Genomic DNA, 20,320 nt, shown 5'->3' on the forward strand with positions numbered 1-20,320 from the left:
TTCCATAAGATGTTTTAACAAAGTTATTAGGAAATGAACAGATTTCCTTTTTGGAAATTGGTCAAAAGTATAGAAGAAATTGTATGTGTATTTTGGGAGAGAAGTGCAGCCTGGGGATGTCCTTCCAACATTTTGAAACATACACTCCGAGACTTTGAAGCTTATTGGGTGTACTATAAGTATATATATTACAACATTATATAGTTATAAATGATGCATTATCAAAATGATTACTAAACAAAAAATGCAAAAGTCATAAACCATTTATACCCTCCTCATTCTAAAAATGAGCATTATGACCCCAGATATTTCATGGAGATTGTGGAATTTTAAGTGATATTAATTTCCCATGTTTGTTCTATGGAAAGTTACTCTAACTATAAATGATTTGATGTGTTCAGGTGTCTACTGATAGTACCAACAGCAAGGGGTCAGAGACCTCACAGTCTCCACCAGAACCACAGAAACAGGAGGAATATTCTTCCAGGTAACCAGACAGTCTCGTTATCACATATGACAAATGGGAGTATGTAACTGACAAGTTAGTCCAGGACTTGGTTTATTTTTTGTAACATGTATACAAAACATTTCAGATTACTAAATGCTTAAAGTGTTGTGGAAGGTAGTACTCCGTTCAGATGATTTGAAGTTTGTTAGTGAATGCTGTTCTCTAAATGATTCTTCTTATTGACCTGAAAGAATGTCATACATATTGAAGTACAGTGTCTGGGCCTAGATTGTAGTGGGCACCATGACACTGAGTGTATTCCATCGCTAACTGTGGATGCACAGAATTCTTTGTTCTTCAACCAGTTATGAAGTCAGTAATATGTAAAAATTAGAGAAATAATACAGATAATAGCAACAGAAACAAGTATATGTGTATATTCAGATGCCAGGATGGCACTTGTTCTTATCCTTAATCATCTGTTTGTTTGTCTGTTGGAAATTTCAAACATTTCAGAGATTGTCCTTATGTTTTCACTGTACAGGCTGGTAACTGTTTCTGGTTAATTTGCATTCCAGGGCAGAATTTAATTTATATATCTAAATTAACACAAGCCTGGTAGTCTATGTTGAATGCTCTTCCATACAACATCAAGCTATCAGAAACGCCATCAACATTTTGGACAAACTTAAAAACCCATCTCTTTAAAATTGCCTATGACTGTTAAACCAAGAGGCACTGTGTACTGTGTACATACTGTGAACATGTGAAAGCGCCAGTGAACAGTATACCTGGAACCTTTCAGCGCTAAATAAAATGATTAGATTAGATTAGATTAGTCTGGAACTAAACATATTCAGGAAGGTCTAGAGTCAATTGTGTGGTCACTGCCACTTTTACCATTAGCAGTTTTTGTGGACTAGTTAAACTAAAACTAAATTTCTAACCCTGCTTGGAAAGTGTCTAACAATATTAACATGAGTCTGATGTCTTGTAGGTTCAGCCAGGACTTTGACTGCCTGCACTGTTTAGGAAAAGGAGGATTTGGGATTGTGTTTGAAGCCAAGAATAAAGTGGATGATTGCAACTATGCTGTGAAGAGAATCTGTATCCCCAACAGGTGGGTAGATGGATATAATCAAGGCACACTTGCCCATGCTTGGGGCCCAGGATAGCCCAATGGTTGTATGTCCGCTGTCTATGACTGTCATGGATGAGGTGAAGCAGAGTCTTGATTTTCTCACAGCTGTCTCTTTTTATCCAGTAAACTACTGTTCTGAATCCTCTATCTGTCTCAGGGGCGGTGGGGTAGCCTAATGGTTAAAGCGTTGGCTCGTCACACCGAAGACCCGGGTTCGATCCCCACATGGGTACTATGTGTGAAGCCCATTTCTGGTGTCCCCGCCATGATGTTGCTGGAATATTGCTAAAAGTGGCGTAAAACCAAACTCAGTCAGTCAGTCTATCTGTCTTAGAGGAACAGTCAATATTTGAGTTTATAAAATGGCATATTCTTGTCAAGATCTAGGATTATGTGTGAAACATGAGTTATATCAAGCATGGGTTGGTTGAGCTATTGGATAAAGTGTATTGGTTGGGAGAAGAACATTGGCATATATTGTTCTGCACATAACCCAAGATCCCAATACATCACAATCTGTAGCTGTTCTCTTATTTGTATTTGATCCCACTGTTACAATGATACTGATGTTAATGACCTGAACAATCAGTAGTCATCTTACCATGTGGAACTAGGGGTGTGTTGCAAACAACCAATCGCTTGCAAGTGATGTACAGCAATTAGCCTGACAACGGAGTGCTAACTTTCAGCCGCTTGCAATCGCACCAATCGCTGGATGAGGTCGCTTCATTCTCAAACCGAAATGGCGGCTTAGAGAAATTTAAATTCGACGACTGAACAAGAATTGTTTGACTTAATCAGCTGGGAAATTGGCAAAGACATCTTAAATCCCAGCATCCTTAGTTTGTCCCACATCTTCAATGTAGTCATCAACAATAATAAATTATCATAATAATCATCGAGACTCTTCTAACACGTTCTTCATTAGGGCCAGGCAAGCAAACTGTAATTGCTCCGCCATTTTGGAAGAGTGAGAAACGCTTCGAGCTGTTGCAAGCCCGGGTTAAGTGATTCATTTGCTTACTCTAAGCGATTCCCGGCTTGCAACGCACCCTGGGTTTGGTGGGGCCTCAATCAATCACTTGTCAATGAACAGGTAACTTGTGATCAGACTCAGTGAATTGTAATTTGCATTTCATCATACCAAGACGGCTGCATTGTCTAACAGGCCACCATTTATTGAATACAACTGGAAACAACAAGATAAACATCTCGAGTGATTTAGGTTGGTGGGGTAGCGTAGTAGTTAAAGTGGTCACTCATTACACAGAAAGCCCAGGTTCAATTTCCAAGATGGATATATTTCTGGTGACCATCCCTCGCTCACTCACATGGCAGACCAGTTCCAATGATATTCAGTAACAATGGCTACCTTTCAGGGAAGGTCATAAGGAACGGGTTATCCGAGAGGTGAAAGCTTTGGCCAAGCTGGATCACGTGGGTATTGTCCGATTCTACCATGCCTGGCTGGAGACACCCCCTTCAGGCTGGCAGGAGGAGAGAGACAAACAGTTTGAAGACAGGTAGGTCATGAGTGTCACTTAGTGTTTCATTCTACCATTATTTGGACAGGTAATGTCCTCCACTGTGATGTTGCTGGAATATTGCTAAAAGCGGCATAAAACCAAACTCAGTCAGTCAGTGGACAGGTAAATTAGAGGTTTCAAATTACATTATCCACCTCTGATCTGGATTTGAGGGCAGCATCACAGTGGAATATTCTGGAGACATATTTCTTTCTTATTCTTTGTCAGAGGGTGCTATGAAGTAGTATGTATGATTCAATTAAGCTTTGAAATAATACATTTGATTTAAATGATTGGGAACAGAAATCCAATAAGAGTGTGTATTTCAACCTGAGGGTCAACAGAGATGTCATATCTTGTTACTGTTAGTGGTGTGACATCATAATAATAATAAGAGTGTCCATGTTTACAACTTAACATTGTAAGGTATGCAACGTTTTCTTTTTGGTTGATTCGAATTTAAGCAACATTTACTCATTTTTCTGTAATTCAGTGAATGCCTGACACCGACGCCATGCAACTCAGGGACAGACGTATCCTCCATATCTCGATTCCCACCAAACCAGGCCATGGAACCAAGTCTCTCAGACCTCAACCCTTTTATTAACAAACTGGGAATCCTACCCGAGGAAAAGTCTTTGTCTCTCAGCCATCTCAACCATCTTCGTGAAGGAACCAGTCAAGAGTTTTCTGCTCATTCTGATCAGGATTGTTCCACAGATGAAAGTGGGTCTTTCAGTTACATTGGTGCAGAGCCTGACAAGCAACTCGCAGAAGAGGAAGATTCATTCAGCATTGAATTCATGAATTCTCAGTCAGGTGTAACGAAATCTAAGTCAACTGACATACCGTTCCAGTCCTATCTCCATTCATCAAATACCAGCATGCACCAGTCACGTCAAGGTGATGCAGACTCATTCAGTATTGTGTTCGAAGATTCAGGGTGCAAGGAGAAAAGCAGTAATGATCTTTCACAAGAAAGAGATGATTCAGGAGAAACAGACTCCCATGTTGTGTTCAAAGACCATTCCATTCGGATTGAGAAATCTGAAAGCTCCGGTTTTCCGAGCAAAAGCTCTGATAGACACATCTCCACGGAGAAGGACAGCCACAGTGTAGGAAAGAAAGTTCCGACTCCAAAGGTGTATGTGTATATTCAGATGCAACTGTGTCGGAGAGAGACGCTCAAGGAGTGGATGTGTGCAAACACCCTGAACCGGGATAGGAATACAATTCTGGATATATTTGACCAGATAGTGTCTGCTGTTGAATATGTACATGAATGTGTACTTATGCACAGAGATCTCAAGGTAAGTGTCGTCAGATCATAATATAATCATATATGTTAGGGGTGTTTGTCATTTTTAAAAAGTGATATCATTATCATCATTGATCATTAACTACTGTTATATCTGGTGAGGATTTTGCAATTTATTTTCAACTTGTCAAGGACAGTGTTTGAAATTTAAACTGTTATTTTCCCTGGGGAAATAGCTTTAACTATGTTTCAAATGCAAATATTACAATACTACATGACGTCATCATGGTCATGTTTCGCAGAACGAGGACTGACTTACTTATTCATGTTATTTGCAATTTTCAAGGCAAACTTGAACTTGGTTGGTCAATGTTCGCGAAATGTGATGTGAAACATATTGTCACATCCTCAGATGCTTGTTTAGTGTTTTTGAGAAACAAGATCTTATTTTAATGAGAATGTTTTCTATGTGTTCTAAATAACGATTGGGGCATTTGACTGACTGACTGACTGACTGAGTATGGTTTTACGCCGTTTTTAGCAATATTCCAGCAATATCACGGCGGGGGACACCAGAAATGGGCTTCACAAATTTTACCCATGTGGGGAATCGAACCCCGGCCTTCGGCGTGAAGGGCGAACGCTTTAACCACTAGGCTACCCAACGGCCCCTTGGGGCATTTGATATCATGATTGAATGTCATAATGATCATGATATAAATATTCTCAAATGCATGTCAGTGAAATTGTGTAGATTGATGCTTGTTATCTCAGTCTCTGGGCTCGATCATTTACAGACTGTCAGTGTCATCTTATACCGGTAGCCAACATATTGCTTAAAACCTAGGGCAGGCTTTTGATATAGATCAAAGAGATTGATAACTAAATACCTATCAATTATTGCTAAATATAAGTAACTTTGGACAAAAATAGCCAAAAGAAATCACCATACTTTACATCACATGTGAGTGGAGTACGAAGTAACAGGGGTATATAGTCTATAGCGTTCATTCTATCCTTCCATCCTTCTATCCTAGGTTCAAACTCTGCCCAGAGCATATCTCTTAAAGGAAACATTTACATGCTATGGTTCCCCTAACTTCACTTACAAGTGTTAATCATTACCCATTGATGTGCCTTTTGCTATTTTAAAGTTTTTTGAGAATTTGTTTTTGTTTCCATGGAAACTTAGTGCCATATGTGTTTGATGGTTTTGTCTTAAGCATATCTCTTAAAACTTTACATGCTAGGTTCACCCTTTTGCTATTTTACTTCACAGACATGTTAATCATTACACATTGATGTGCCACTTTTGCTATTTTCATAACAATTTCAAATGTGTTGCAACATGAGAGTCAGTAACAATCTTCACCATTCTTCAACCGTCCACTTCATTGTGTGCAACATGAGTCAGTAACATTCTTCATCTACGTCCACTTCATTGTGTGCAACATTCATTGACATGAGACAGTCAAGTTCAATTGTATGTCAGGTTTCCACGGAAAACACAAAAATAATGTTTCCATAAATTCTTACTGTAATCAGTACATGGCAAAACTATTACCTAACATGTATATAAAGTTTAGTAGAGTCCAGGAGAAAGTCTTGTGAGCTGCTGATCCTTGTGACATTATATATATCAATATCAGTCATTTCCATGTCCCACAGTGGGAAGCGGGGGTATGTGAGCTGTGCTCACTTCTACACTTATCATTGCTTATTATGTATGGATTGTGAATAAAACAGTGTCCTAAACAAAATTTATAAGCAGTTCAGAAATGAAAATGTAGCTTGGTGTATTTTGTCGGTAAATCAGCACTATATTTCATTGCAATAGTTTAGGTACGATAATATCGATGACAAAATTTCGTATCGATAATCATTGATAATTCTTCCCATTGATGATATTTCTGATTATTGATCATTTTTGTCAGCCATATTAATGAAAAACCTGATACTGTTGTAAGTACATTTCTGCTATTGTCTACTGAACAGCGGAATCAAAGATCATCCCCTTTTTTATTCCAGCCTTCTAATATTTTCTTCTCTGTGGATGGGACAATCAAGATTGGAGATTTTGGCCTTGTGACAGCTCTTGTAGAAGCACAGGACGTTGTCGGAGAAGCTGGTGATGCCTACGCCAAGCACACGGCTGAGGTTGGCACACAGCTCTACATGAGTCCAGAACAGGTAGCAAACTATATCACAATTTTCTTTTTATTGCTATCAGTCACTTTTGAAAAGGGTTGGATGGGGTAGCCCAGTAGTTAAAGCATTCACTCATCACACCGAAGACCTGGGTTCGATTCCCCATATGGGTACAAATTATGTGTGAAGCCCATTTCTGGTGTCTTCAACCATGATATTGCTGGAATATTGCTAAAGCAGCATCAAACGATACTCACTTTCTCACTTTTGAAAACGTTAAACATTTAACTTTTGTGGTGTTTGTGACAACATTTCATATGTAATTCTTGCACTTTCCCCTTTTGTGGTGATAATTTTATCAGTGATACTGATATACATGCTGTGAGTGGAAAGCTGCTGCTTCTCTATGGTTAAGAGTTTTGCATCATGCCAAAACCCATGGTTTGATTCCCTACAGGGCTACAAATTAAGATTTGAAGCCCTTTTTCGTGTTCTTCCATTTGTCTTCTGAGTGGTATTGCTGGAATATTACCAGAAATGTCTTGAAACTCTCTCACTTACTATTGGGCCATGATACTAACATGCAGAGCAAAGATTTTGATTGCATTCTTTTCTGTCAGTGAACTGTAGTATGGTTAGATTACGTATGTTGTATGTTGTACAGATTGCTCGACGTCAGTACGACCACAAGGTGGACATCTTCTCCCTGGGAATGATCTTGTTTGAGCTGCTGTATCCATTCTCCACCCAGATGGAGAGGGTCAGGACACTGATGGACATCAAGAAACAGATTTTCCCAGACAGATTCAAGCGAGAAATGCCAAAGGAGGTAGGTAGCTTATTCTTTCTTTTTTCTCTGCCTGCTTGAAATTTGACTTCTAAATTAATATATCATTGTAAGGATTGAAAAGCCACTTTAACCGATGTGCTGCAAGAGCCGTATGCTCCCTAAGGAGTTGAGATTGATAATACAATATACCGTTGAGATTGACATCCAATGATCGAGGGGAAAAAATACCAGCGCCATGACCATGTACAAGTTGCGTGGATATGTGCACTATATAAATATCCCATAATAATAAAAGAATTAATAATATCCCGTGTATATAGTAATGTTCTGTTGATAATGTTTAGACTGTCCTGAGAACAGTTTTGGCTGTAAATATATTTCCTACAGCCCTATCCTATCTGTGGTGGTGGTGGTGGAATTGGGTTTAACGTCGTGCTTGAGAATATATCGATCATATGACGACGTGCATGCGTGTGTATGTGTATGTGCGGCTGCTTGTACTAGCCCAGACTGAAGCTGGTTTTATAGTGCTAGCCCACTGAGATACCATGCCGCAGTGAAGCATGAATACCCCACTCAGACACATTATACTGACACCAAGCCGACCAGTCCTTGTTGTACACATTAATGCCGAGCGCCAGGCAGGGACCAACAAATACCATATTTTAACGTCTTTTGGTATGATGCGGTCGGGGATCGACCCCGCGACCTTCCGCACTCCGGGCGGACGCTCTAACCACTACACCACGGAGGTGGTCCTATCCTATCTGTATATCACTGAGTCAGTAATGTACATGTGTACAAAAATTCATTTCATATTAGAACAGCTAAGTATATCAGAAATTACAGAACAACCTTTCACAATGAGATTTCAATATTTCTCCATTGGTCAGCCTTCAGGGCCCCATTCCTGAAAGTAACGTTACCTCTACGAAGATTCTAAACCTAGGGTAAAGTATTGGAGTTATCATCACCTCAGCGCTAAGATTACTTTGCGAAATGGGGCCCAGTACATTAAAAATGCAGCTGTATTCTGCTGACAGTTCAGCTTACTTTCAGTTCATGAAGAATTGAATCTTTGTTAGTTCCTTGATATCTTTCTTTCAGCACACAGTGGTCAGCTGGCTTTTATCACAGAAGCCTGCCAAGCGTCCATCTGCTCGCGATATATTGGAGAGTGATCTTTTGAAGGACTTTGCCCCACGTAGACAGGCCAGCAGGTTCCGGACTCGCACCATCAGCAGTGGAAGCAATCACTCCGGCAGTTAATGAATGGCTCATAACTTGTCTGACTAAAATATGTTTACTTGTGTAGACAATTATGTGACAGTATGTATTTGAGGTACCTCTGGGCCAGGATGTTCAACATTGACTGCAGGACTTGCCAGCACAAGACATTTGGGGGGACAGGACAAGCCAACAAAACAAAATAACCTGCATGATATATGCAAGGGGATCATGAGGCCAAGAGTTTCAACAAAGACACAAGATAAGGGTGATTTAGGCAGGGATTTGAGAGAATTTTTTGGCAGGGATTTGAGAGCTTTTCAAGAAGTGATTCCTTGGTCCCCGAGAACCTGTATATATGAGAAATGTCAAAATTAAATGGGCTCCTGGCATACTTAAATTTTGCTGCTTTATTTTATCTTGCGGCTACATTTTTCTCCACCTTTGAACATTGGGGTCATGACAAGAACCCCTTTCATGCTTAATTTTGAACACTGCATGAGGACAGCATTAAGTACTGTGATGTCGCCAGTGATTGGCTGTTTCAAACATTCCATAAAATCCAGGAAAACAATGTTGAAGAACTTTGTAACTGTTTGAAAGGTTCCAAGAAACAACTTTATAAAATAACAAGCATACTTGAAACAGGTTAACTGATAATATCTTGATAATTTAATAAGGTCCTGATAGCTGATAGCTGTTTCATCCTTGACGTAGTTAGTGTATATGCCTGCTCTGAGGAGGATGTGAATGCTTGATTAAGGTAATGGTAAGGACCAACATGCTTTTCTGGCTTTTTCTGTCACAGACATGTCTACTTACCATGCACAGAGTTGAACATCAAGCCAAACTCACATATGGCCAAATATTTATTCATATATTTATGAATATCTTACATCATATTGCACAGGGATTGATTATATCATCTTTTGGGGATTATTCAGGGTTCTCACTTGAGTCCAAAAATTGCCATCTAGATTTAGATTTTCATATATAAAAAAATTGGGCACATGTGCACCAAAGGGCTGATATATTGGTTTGTAAACAATTTTACATATTTCATATGATTGTCACATGATAACATAGTCAAATATATTTGAGCTGATCATACCAATTAATTTGATTATTTTTAACAAAAACGTTTACAATTTTAGGTAATTGAAGGTTTTAAGGGATTGGTAGAAAAATGGTTTACAGATGGTGTTAATCATATCAGCAGTTTAGATTTACATAGATAGTTCCAATATATGTGAGAACAGCAGAAAGTTTGGGCAGTATTGTATGTGGTGATCGTAGTATGTCATCTTCACTTGTGCCATACATTCAAGTTCCAGTACCACTTCGAACTTAAATGCATTCATGTATCATGATGTATCAATCTTTCTGTGTAAATACTTTTTATTTGGTATTTTTGTGTTCAGATTTGCTTCATAACCGCTAGAAGGTATGTGGCCATCTTTCCAAGGCAAGGATGTTAACTTACTGTAAAAGTCCACTTTCTACCCTTTCTGAACTTGGCTATAACTGGAGATATAATTTGGCTGGACATGACGTCAGTGTATAGTCCAATTAAAACTGGAACAAAACTGCACTGAAAATCCTGTCCATAGCAGGTTTGCAGTGCAGTGAGAAACAGGTGTTGACATATTTTCCAAATCTCTTCAAATGTTTACGCAAGGTGCTAAAGTGATCTGATGTACTCTGCAAGGTGAGGTTCATTTGCAACAGAGATCTTGACGGTCTTGACTGGATGGTGCCATTTTGTTGTAAATAAGTGCTAATGACAGGTGAGGTGGAAAATTCTTGGTTAGTGACCAGTTGTGAGCTCTCTTGCCTTGGGAAGATAAAATGTTGTAGACGTTTCTGAAGTCTGCGTATACATCCAGTCTATGCTGGGGCGGATACAGCTTTTTGAGAAAGGGAAGGTGCACACTTCATTTTCACCCAAGTTTCAATGGTCATTTAATAAACTTTCAGGACAAAAGGGGGGGTGCGCACCCCTGCACCCCCCCTCTGGATCCGCATATGCTATGACTGCTGTGTCTGCCAACATGGTTACTCTTCTTGGAATGTACTTTTTCCATTTAGATATATGCTTTGGTTAAACTCAGGAATGATGTTTCAGAACCATCTGACACTGCTTTACAGTGTTTGCCGTGTTAGGCATGGGAAGGAGTGATGTGCATTGGTGGGCAGCTGACAGGTTTCTAGAATTTTCCCACTAAAATGGTTCATAAATGGAAAAAAACATAGATAAGTATGTTTATAATCATGAAACAACTGTATCTAAGTTTGTAAAGTTTTGTAAAGTTCAAATTACATGTGCCAAAACAGTTTTCTTTAGAATTAATCTTCCCGCATATACTTTCATTACATTTTCAGACCAAAAGAAATTTGACTAAAATCAGGCTTTTGATTATTATCAACAGACCTCACTCACAAAAAGATCTGATCCATACATGAACAAATACATTATTACTGATGAATCATGCATGGAATATGTTGACATGTGTAGCATTTGAGGGCTTGAGGCTTATCAACATATGTGTTCTTTTTTGGAGTTTGGTAACTCAGTTTCAAGTCTTTAGTTACTTTAGGGTTTATCTTGGAACAAAAATGTGGACCAAATTTATGATGATGAATTGTGTTGTTTCCAGACAGGGAATGGTATTGGTTGTACATATGTGTATATGTCTCTGTATATAATGAATACAGTTTGCCAGAATAATTATTGTTAACATTAATTTATTTGTATCATCATGGAACATTCATTGATAAATATGAAAAGCAAATCTCAAATGTGCATTTACATTACTTTTCTTTAATTTAAGAAGGGATTTATCTAGACATGCCCAGGTGCTGATATTCAGCCTTGAGACATGTAAATAAAAATTCAGCAAAAATTCACAATTTGAGATTAACATTTCCCTTTTCTTCAAAATTTGTGAAATTATGGAGATTAAAAAAGGTAAGAGTCTCACAGAGTGCGTCTATATAATACTGGGAATATTCTTTCAACACCCTTATAACATGTACATCAGCTTATCAGTAAGTGTAAGCTTTCACTTCAGCTGCAAACACATGAGCTCCTTTTAACTGCTTCTGTTACTTGTTTAATAAATAAGATTACTCTGGACCTTAATTGAGCATAGTGATTGATGCTTTCAGGCATTCTTGTGTCTCAAGCACAGTTTGCATCGGCAATAAGCATCTCTAAAAATAGTACTGAGGTAGACGAAAGAGGACATAAGTAACACAACTTTCTTTACATGCATTCATGAAAATATCCCCTTGTCTGCATCACTGTTTGACATTGATTAAGAACCATTATTTTAGCCTTTGAAAGGCTTTGGCTACTTGTCATGTGAAGCTGAGATGCAGGGTCTGTATAAATAACTATGCTTGCTACTGATTTGTTGTAAGGAATATAGTATTTATAAGTTGTAATTTGCCAATATTTGTCCCAAGCATAATTGTGATAATTTTCATATCTGCATCTCATCACAGCCAGTTAAATGTAAATACTGCTTATTTCTTATTAAGTTGTTACTGTTTGTTTTTGATAAATCATGCATCAGTGATGTAAATATTAACTGAATATTCATATCACCACATGGGAGTCATTCAAAACAAAATGTTGAAATAAACTTATAAAAAACAACATTTCTTGTTTTCTTTTTTTAATCAGTACAACTCTCTCTTTCAGTACAACTCTAACTCTCTCTCTCTCTCTCTCTCTCTCTCTCTCTCTCTCTCTCTCTCTCTCTCTCTCTCCTCTCTCTCTCTCTCTGTCTGTCTGTCTGTATGTCTGTCTGTCTGTCTCCAGCAACTTGGCCAGTTGTACAAGGCGTCTTAACTGAAGGGTGGTCACACTGGTCATGCTTGAAAATATCCAGATTCTTACAGTAATGTAAACTAACTCATCTGAATCCTTATCTTACCTCTCACTGACATGGTACTTGCCCGCATACTGATTTTTGTTAATACCTGCGGCTGTGGGCGAAAAAAACCCCCTTTCTTCTGTACTACTTGTATTTCTGCGATTACTAGGTACAGTATGGAGCTATTTTTCTGGGAATCACACAGGAGGGCACGTGGGCATTCCAAGTGATTATTGGTCTCCGGCAACCTATGCTTGTCATAAGTGGCAGCTAAATGGAAAATCAGGCATGATGACTAGGTTGGTTGTCGAACCCAACTTGCGTGGATAGACGCTCATGAAGTCAATCCCTGTGATGGACTGTCCTGGGCCTTCACAAAGCTATCGTAGCGCTATGAGTGCCGTACCTCCTATACTGTAACATAGACTGAAGACAGTCGTAGCGCTCTGATAGGGTCCTGGAAGAGATGGTCAATCACAGGGATTCTGGACAGTCGGCAGTGTTACTGCTAGGATCTTGGCAAGTGCTACATTAACACGTTAAAGAAAAACTAAAGAGGTGAGTGAATGAGTTTGATTTTACGCCACCTTTAGCAATATTCCAGCAATATCACGGCGGGGGAGAGCAGAAATGGGCTTCACGCAATATGCCCATATGGGGATTCGAACCGGATCTTCACTGTGACGAGCGAACGCCTGATCCACTAGGCTACCCCATCGCCCCAACAACCTAAAGAAACCATTGGTGGTGTCGTAGTTCAGACAAAGAGAATGGATAATTTCGTTTAAGTTATGATTACACTTTACAGAGTTAATGAATGTGAAGTTAAAATGCATTATCTCAAAGCTACAATAATTCAGGGGAAGCTAGTCAACGCCGACGTTAACAAATGAATGTACGTGCGGTTTGACATGATGACCCGCGCTGGATGACCCCTGAAACTAAGTGCCGTTATGCCACACAACACATTAATCACCTGTTTCCTTTAGGATGGGTAACTGGGGGAGTATTTGCATGGGCTACAGAGTTACCACTGTATGTTGAATTGTAGATGACATGTTTGATTGCTGTTGTGATGACGGAAAACCACTTACGAAACATTACAAACGGTGAGTGTTTAAGTGTCAAAGTTTGATAAGACGAGTGTTGTTTGATAAGAAAGGTTGTCTTTTTATATAAAACCTGCGTTACTTTAACGGATATATCTATGATCGTTGTGTATGTTTTTCTTCTGTAAATGTGTACGTTGAACACAGGCGACACCCAGATACAAACCATTCAACATAAATAGTGTAACTGAAGGGACAGGGCCATACATTCAAACGCAAGCAACGTGTGGCCATAAGCGCTTCAACCAAGCAATGAAACACAGAAACTGGGGACTGAACAGGCTGGCCACATCAAAGTGAAGGCCGTGAGACTTCACAACGTATAGTAGAGGACGAACATTTTTACATTGCCACTAACACGAACATCTCCCAAATGTACTCAGATACTTATTATGTTATGCGCCTTTGAAGATTTATGTGTAGATAAATTTTCAAACGGCCTATTTGTTTCAACGTTACAAAATGCACCGAGACCCGTGAAGATCCGGGGTAGAATCCGAGATAGCATTCTGACGTTGGCCCAACGTAATCGTGACCGTGGGGCCAACGTTGGCAAAGAAACGTCGCCCAACGTTGGCAAACAAACGTTGGCCCAATGTTGGATCAACGTCTGTCCATTCCTCAATACCTCTTACCTACCTTGAAATGTGTGTACAAATCTCGCAATACTATCACATAGCAAGCAATACATTCTTCAAGTTGAATTCACTCTCTGTGTCTTTGCTGGACACCTCTGGACAGCTTTATGTAGGCTCATGTCAGTCAGCTGGAATATTGCTGAGTGCGGCGTAAAACTAAACTGTCTACTATCTACTTGTACCATTTCGACCATTATTTCAATAACAAACATGGCTGCTGTCTTCACCTCTACCGCTGACTTTGTCTTCCGTCCGTCAACCATCCTGAACTACCATCCGAGAGCATCCCCAACGAACGCTCTTGATCAGAAAGTGGATGCTGTGACTCACGCAGGATTTCGCTACCTTAACTCCCAGCAAAGGCAACGGTTGTTAAGAGATGGTGGGAGAGAGGACCAGTGTCAACGCCTGCCGCCACCTTGGAGGAAGAACGGAAAAGACAGGTAGCCAGCCGACCCGACGATCAGCCGACCCGATCATCAGCAAGACAGCAGCCCATGCATAACCAGCATTCTTCACAAAGTCATCGACAGCAACAACCAGACCCAGCAAAGTTCATATGATTGTAAGTACAACAACTTTCAACGCCATCCTTCAAGACTTAGTGAACAAGCGTCAAGATTCTTCAACAAGTGCTTCCCTGTGTGAGACAATATACATGTAATGTTAACTCTCGTTCGAACCCTCTCAAAGTTTTTGTGTTTGCAAGTTTTCTCTCGGACATTCTTGTTCATGTCAGGTATGTAATTCTTCTTCAATCATTGTTTCATGTGTGTTTATATTTGTCATATTTTTTTCTATTGAGTATGTACATGTATTGCAATCTTTATCTGCTTGAAACGTACATCTTTATTAGATAAGTTTTTTAATTCGGTTAGGCTCTTACTCTGTTAGGCTCTACGATACGCATTAATGCAGATCAAAGCTATCTGCGGGTTCCGAGTCGTCCCATTCAAATCAGACTCCCGGTTTCAAGCATTTTTCTAACAACTGTGTCTCTATAACTAATACTGCAGACAATAACGTATAACGAGTTATTCAATACCATATTTGATTATTTACTCTTTATGAAAAAACGACTATGGTAATAGCAGTCGTAGAAGTATGATAAGTTATGGTTTACCAAGCTTATTTAGTGGAGACTGTTTATCCAGTCTATATCCTACTTCTTCGTTTGCCAACGTGTTTTGTGCTTAATTATGATACTGGCGAAAATTTAGTAACCTTGTTGAAAAAAACTTTTTGGTAACTGGCACACAATTTACTATTCGCTAAAATATCTTCGAGCCAATTTCACTTGAATGAAGTTTTCATTAAATTTCGGTTAGACTTTTGAGTTGGTTAGATATATATTTTTTTCATTTTACAAATTCTACTTTTAGTGCAGATCACATCCACATCTGCTAGCCATGCAGAGTCTAGGCTCACAAATATAAACTCCCAATTTCAAAGATCTTACTGTTGTCATGAAAATATTACATTCATATGCAAACGACGGCGCATTACGCACATTGTATGTTTGTTCCTATGCGTCATATTTGTACTTATCAGTCAGGTATATTTCGACTGTATTGTCGACCGCGAGCAGGAATTTGCCGCTCGGTTGAAACGTCCAATGTTTTGTCTGTACGAGCTGGACACCTGTATTTTATTAACAGCTGGAATTTCCGCTCACCTGTATTTTGTGTGTACATTTCGGAAATTACGATTTACTTGTTATTATTATGATTTGCCTGACCAATGTTGGCAATTCGATTGATGTATTACCTTGACGTTCCTGTATATCTTATCTAATGCCATTGCGATCATCTCACTTGTGATCATTGCCTGAAACAAATATTTGTCAACGTGTCAACGTCTCATGCATTTTACTGTATACTTGTACTTACAATATTGTCACTAATTTAAAAGGAAAACGCTTTGCATGAGGACTAAAAGCTCCACGACGTTCAAAAAAATAATAAATCAAATTAGACATTTGTATAGCGCTACATATGAGTCCTGCTCATGTGCGCTTAGTCGAATGCTCGTTTGAAGGGGATGGTTTTGAGACAAGATCGGAAACTGTTGATATTTTCCGATTTTCTGACATTTTCAGGTAATCCATTCCAGTGTACAGCACCCGCTCTGCTAAATGTTCGGGGTTCGGGGGTGTTGCTACCAGTGGACGTTTCTGATCATCAGTGAAGTCAGAGTCACTGAGGTCAAAGGATAGTTGGTTAGTTGACTCAAGTCAAGTCAAGTCAAAGATGTTTATTGTACAAAAGACCTCCGGCCCATATACATTGGAGTTATATACATTATACATATGGTGCATAAGTAGTAATTAGTGATCCAAACAGCAAATCATGATACAGGCAGTAAATTATGTACAAGTAGTGAAATACGATGGACCTACAACACACTCAGAAGGGTCAACATCAGATGACAGAGAATTGACAGAAGAGTGAGTGAGTGAGTTTAGTTTTACGCCGCACTCAGCAATATTCCAGCTATATGGCGGCCGTCTGTAAATAATCGAGTCTGGACCAGACAATCCAGTTATCAACAGCATGAGCATCGATCTGCGCAAATGGGAACCGATGACATGTTTCAACCAAGTCAGCGAGCCTGACCACCCGATCCCGTTAGTCGCCTCTTACGACAAGCAAAGTCGCTTTTATGGCAAGCATGGGTTGCTGAAGACCTATTCTACCCCGGATCTTCACCGGTCGACAGAAGAAGAAGAAAGTTTCTCTGGTGAAAGGGTATATATGAAAGAAGGGTCAATGACAGAAGCAGAGGCAACAACTTTGCGACAACTGAGTCTGACTGACAGACTGTTTGGATTCAGAAATCTCATGCAAGTTTTACCACTGACGTTGTTGATTAGACATTTGGCAACTTGTAACTTAAGCGTCTGTAAGCATGGATAAGGTTCCAAGAGAAGAAGTTTGTCTGATGGACAGCTTGAAATATGGACTGGAATATCTGCCTGAGAGTTGGAATGGATATTGACAGTCCGCAGAGGTCTAATTACAAGACCTGCATTGGTTGCTAACAGTGAGACTGATATATAAGGCCATCATAAAGATTGACTGTTCGCGATGACAGATCTATGATAACTCTGTTAGTCTGCAAAACATCCATACCAAGGATGACAGTATGGTGTAATGAAGAAAGGACATGACATGTATCGCACTTAGAGATGATGTTGTTACTCTATGTGGATGTCTTGGCATGAATAACTCAAGTCCGTCTGAGGGTCCACAACTGTTTATTCAGAACTACACTTTCAGGCGTAGTCACGAACTTCTCTGCAGCTTCTCTCCAGGCCTATTGCCTGTCCCGTTATATACCCAGGGTTGGTCATTCTTGGTCCTTTGTCTTTGTTCTGGACTTTGGGGATTTACGGGTTACAGGAGATTCTTTTTTGTGATGCCTGACCTGAGAGGAACTCTGAAAATGAAAATCGAGTTCCTATTGTTGATTCACCTCAGCTAAAAGACCAGGCATAGTATACAGAGGGAATGCAGCGGGTACGATCTTGACATGAACCTCCGCAGTCATTGCATATGAGTTGAGGTCTGTCATACTGAGAGTTTGACTGGTGCTGGGGTTGGGAAATTTGGTTGATAAGAACGGGCTGGATGGTAGGAAACGTTTAACTGGCTAGGAGTGGCTGCTTCTACATGGCGAGGTTGGTTTTGATGGTAAGGAATGGCTTCTTGCTGGTATTGCTGATGGTAAGGAATTGCTTCTTGCTGGTATTGCTGATGGTAAGGAGTTGCTTCTTGCTGGTATTGCTGATGGTAAGGAATGGCTTCTTGCTGGTATTGCTGATGGTAAGGAATGGCTTGTTGCTGGTATTGCTGATGGTAAGGAATGGCTTCTTGCTGGTATTGCTGATGGTAAGGAATGGCTTCTTGCTGGTATTGCTGATGGTAAGGAATGGCTTCTTGCTGGTATTGCTGATGGTATTTCTTGCTGGTATTGCTGATGGTAAGGAATGGCTTCTTGCTGGTATTGCTGATGGTAAGGAATGGCTTCTTGCTGGTATTGCTGATGGTAAGGAATGGCTTCTTGCTGGTATTGCTGATGGTAAGGAGTTGCTTCTTGCTGGTATTGCTGATGGTAAGGAATGGCTTCTTGCTGGTATTGCTGATGGTAAGGATTGCTGATGGTATTGGCTTCTTGCTGGTATTGCTGATGGTAAGGGCTTCTTGCTGGTGGTAAGGAATGGCTTCTTGCTGGTATTGCTGATGGTAAGGAATGGCTTCTTGCTGGTATTGCTGATGGTAAGGAATGGCTTGTTGCTGGAATTGCTGATGATTCAATGGCCCTTGTGATCTCTTCCTTTGTGCTGGCACTGGAGCAGGGGCTGCGGCAGCTACTGTCTGTTCATGTCTGACTTCTAAAAGGGACTTCACAAGACCAGACAGCTTGTCAACTTGATCGATCAGGTTCACTTGTGACGCCATAGAACTATCATTTGCCTTCTCGGCAATTTGGGCATGATTGCGGACTTCTTCCATAGATTTGGGCTCTTTGTTGAACACCCACTGCTTGAGTGATGGTAGCAGTCCGTTAACTGTGATGGCTTCCATTAGTTTTGCAGGGATGTCTGTTTGTAGTGTGGCTTCTTGCACCCTGCTGAGGTAATTTCCTACACTCTCTGTTGTTCTTTGGCTGATGGACAAAGCTGTCAGGTCAAAATGACTTGATCGGCTAAACCGTCGGAGAAATTCTTGCTTGACGTTCCTCAGGTCAGATTTGAGATCATCTGACAGTCCCTGGTGCCAATGTTTTGCTGGGCCTTCAAGGAGAAAGGGAAGCATCAGGTAAGCCTTTTGATCTGAAGCTTGTTGCAGCTTTGTCCAGGATTCGAAGTCTGCCCATCATGTAGTGGCGTCTTGTTCCAGAGTAGCGTGGTAATCGTAGATGGGAGATGGCTAATGTTGCTGGAGTCTTGATATAGGCTGGTGTTGAAAGGTCGAGGTGTTTGAAGTAGTAGTTGATGTTCCTGCCGTCGCCGATGATGTAGCTGTTGTTGATAACGATGTGTAAACAGCCGTTGATGATGTTGGAGAATTAAGGTCGAATGTTTTTTGTAGCGTTGAGATATTTGAAGGTTCACCACTGAACTCACCTTGATAGTTTCAGGGCCTCTCTCTGTAGTTCTTCTCAAGCACGACGTTTAACCCAATTTCACCTCACCACCTCACCTGTAGTTCTCCGGTGTTCTGCCAGTCATTGCCCTGGTCCAGGACAGATCCTCTCACCAGTTGACGTAGGGCTAGTTTGCGTAGTTGTCTTTGTGTGTTATGCTAGAATTTTGGGTATCTTCCCATTATGACTACTCCCAGTTTGACTACTCATGAACATCAACAGAGAATGGAACACCCCCACACTTAAAAACCTCTCGACTAGAAAGGTTGTGTATTGGACGGGTGGTCAAACTCGGAGGAGTAGTCATAATGGGAATGAACCTAATTTGGGGGGAATTAGTAGCGGTAGAGCGGTCAAGACTGGCTGTCACCTTTAGAACAGAGAAATCTTTTGACCTTATTTGACAATTCTAGTTTAACTCTTGTTGCCCATTACAATCTTAATATGTTAGGTGAAAGTTAGGTATAGCATGACTTAAGCGTAGCATTGCGACAGGTATCATATAACTTGGTGATTTCCCATTTTTGGCAGTCCATGCAGGTGTTGTATCTCACTGCCAAAACTGGGAGAACTGGTGTGACCAATTAAGATCAATTAGGTCTCGCCACGGTTAGAGTAGTACCAGTTAAGATCAATTAGGTCTCGTCAGTAAGGTGGTAACTAATTTGCTACTGGGACAATTAGGATCAATTAAGCACTGCGGATGTTTGTAAAAGTAAAGAGGTTACAGTTAGGGAAGTTCATCTCACATACTAGAAAAGAAGGTTGTTTTATTTAGATAGAGTATATATAGATTTGAAACTGAATTTCTTGTTATACTTGTGCTCACTATGGAAGAGAAGAGAACAGATCCTGGATGGAAGAAAGCAAGGTGCCCTCATGCTTATGGATGGCTATCGCTATCTCAGATGGAAAGCGAACAAGAATGGCACAATTTCCATGGAGGTGCTAGGCTGTAAAGGAGATATGTCTTGCAGTGACGACAACTACGGATGGTACAGTTATC

The 20,320-nt window shown here is 40.1% G+C and overlaps 1 protein-coding gene across 1 annotated transcript in view; it reads left to right on the top strand.

The window, feature by feature from the left end:
- Positions 1-10,114, top strand: part of LOC124267279 (eukaryotic translation initiation factor 2-alpha kinase 3-like) — a 29,521-nt gene extending 19,407 nt beyond the window's left edge. The window contains exons 12-18 of the mRNA XM_046702190.1: positions 402-487; positions 1,446-1,568; positions 2,969-3,112; positions 3,609-4,425; positions 6,402-6,563; positions 7,186-7,350; positions 8,419-10,114. Coding sequence (XP_046558146.1) covers positions 402-487; positions 1,446-1,568; positions 2,969-3,112; positions 3,609-4,425; positions 6,402-6,563; positions 7,186-7,350; positions 8,419-8,580 — 1,659 coding nt within the window. The 3' untranslated portion in view covers positions 8,581-10,114. The remainder of the gene's footprint in view (positions 1-401; positions 488-1,445; positions 1,569-2,968; positions 3,113-3,608; positions 4,426-6,401; positions 6,564-7,185; positions 7,351-8,418) is intronic.
- Positions 10,115-20,320: the final 10,206 nt, after the last annotated feature.

Source organism: Haliotis rubra, unplaced genomic scaffold, assembly GCF_003918875.1.
Source record: "Haliotis rubra isolate DU_JTF1 unplaced genomic scaffold, ASM391887v1 Scf130, whole genome shotgun sequence".
NCBI lineage: Eukaryota > Metazoa > Mollusca > Gastropoda > Lepetellida > Haliotidae > Haliotis > Haliotis rubra.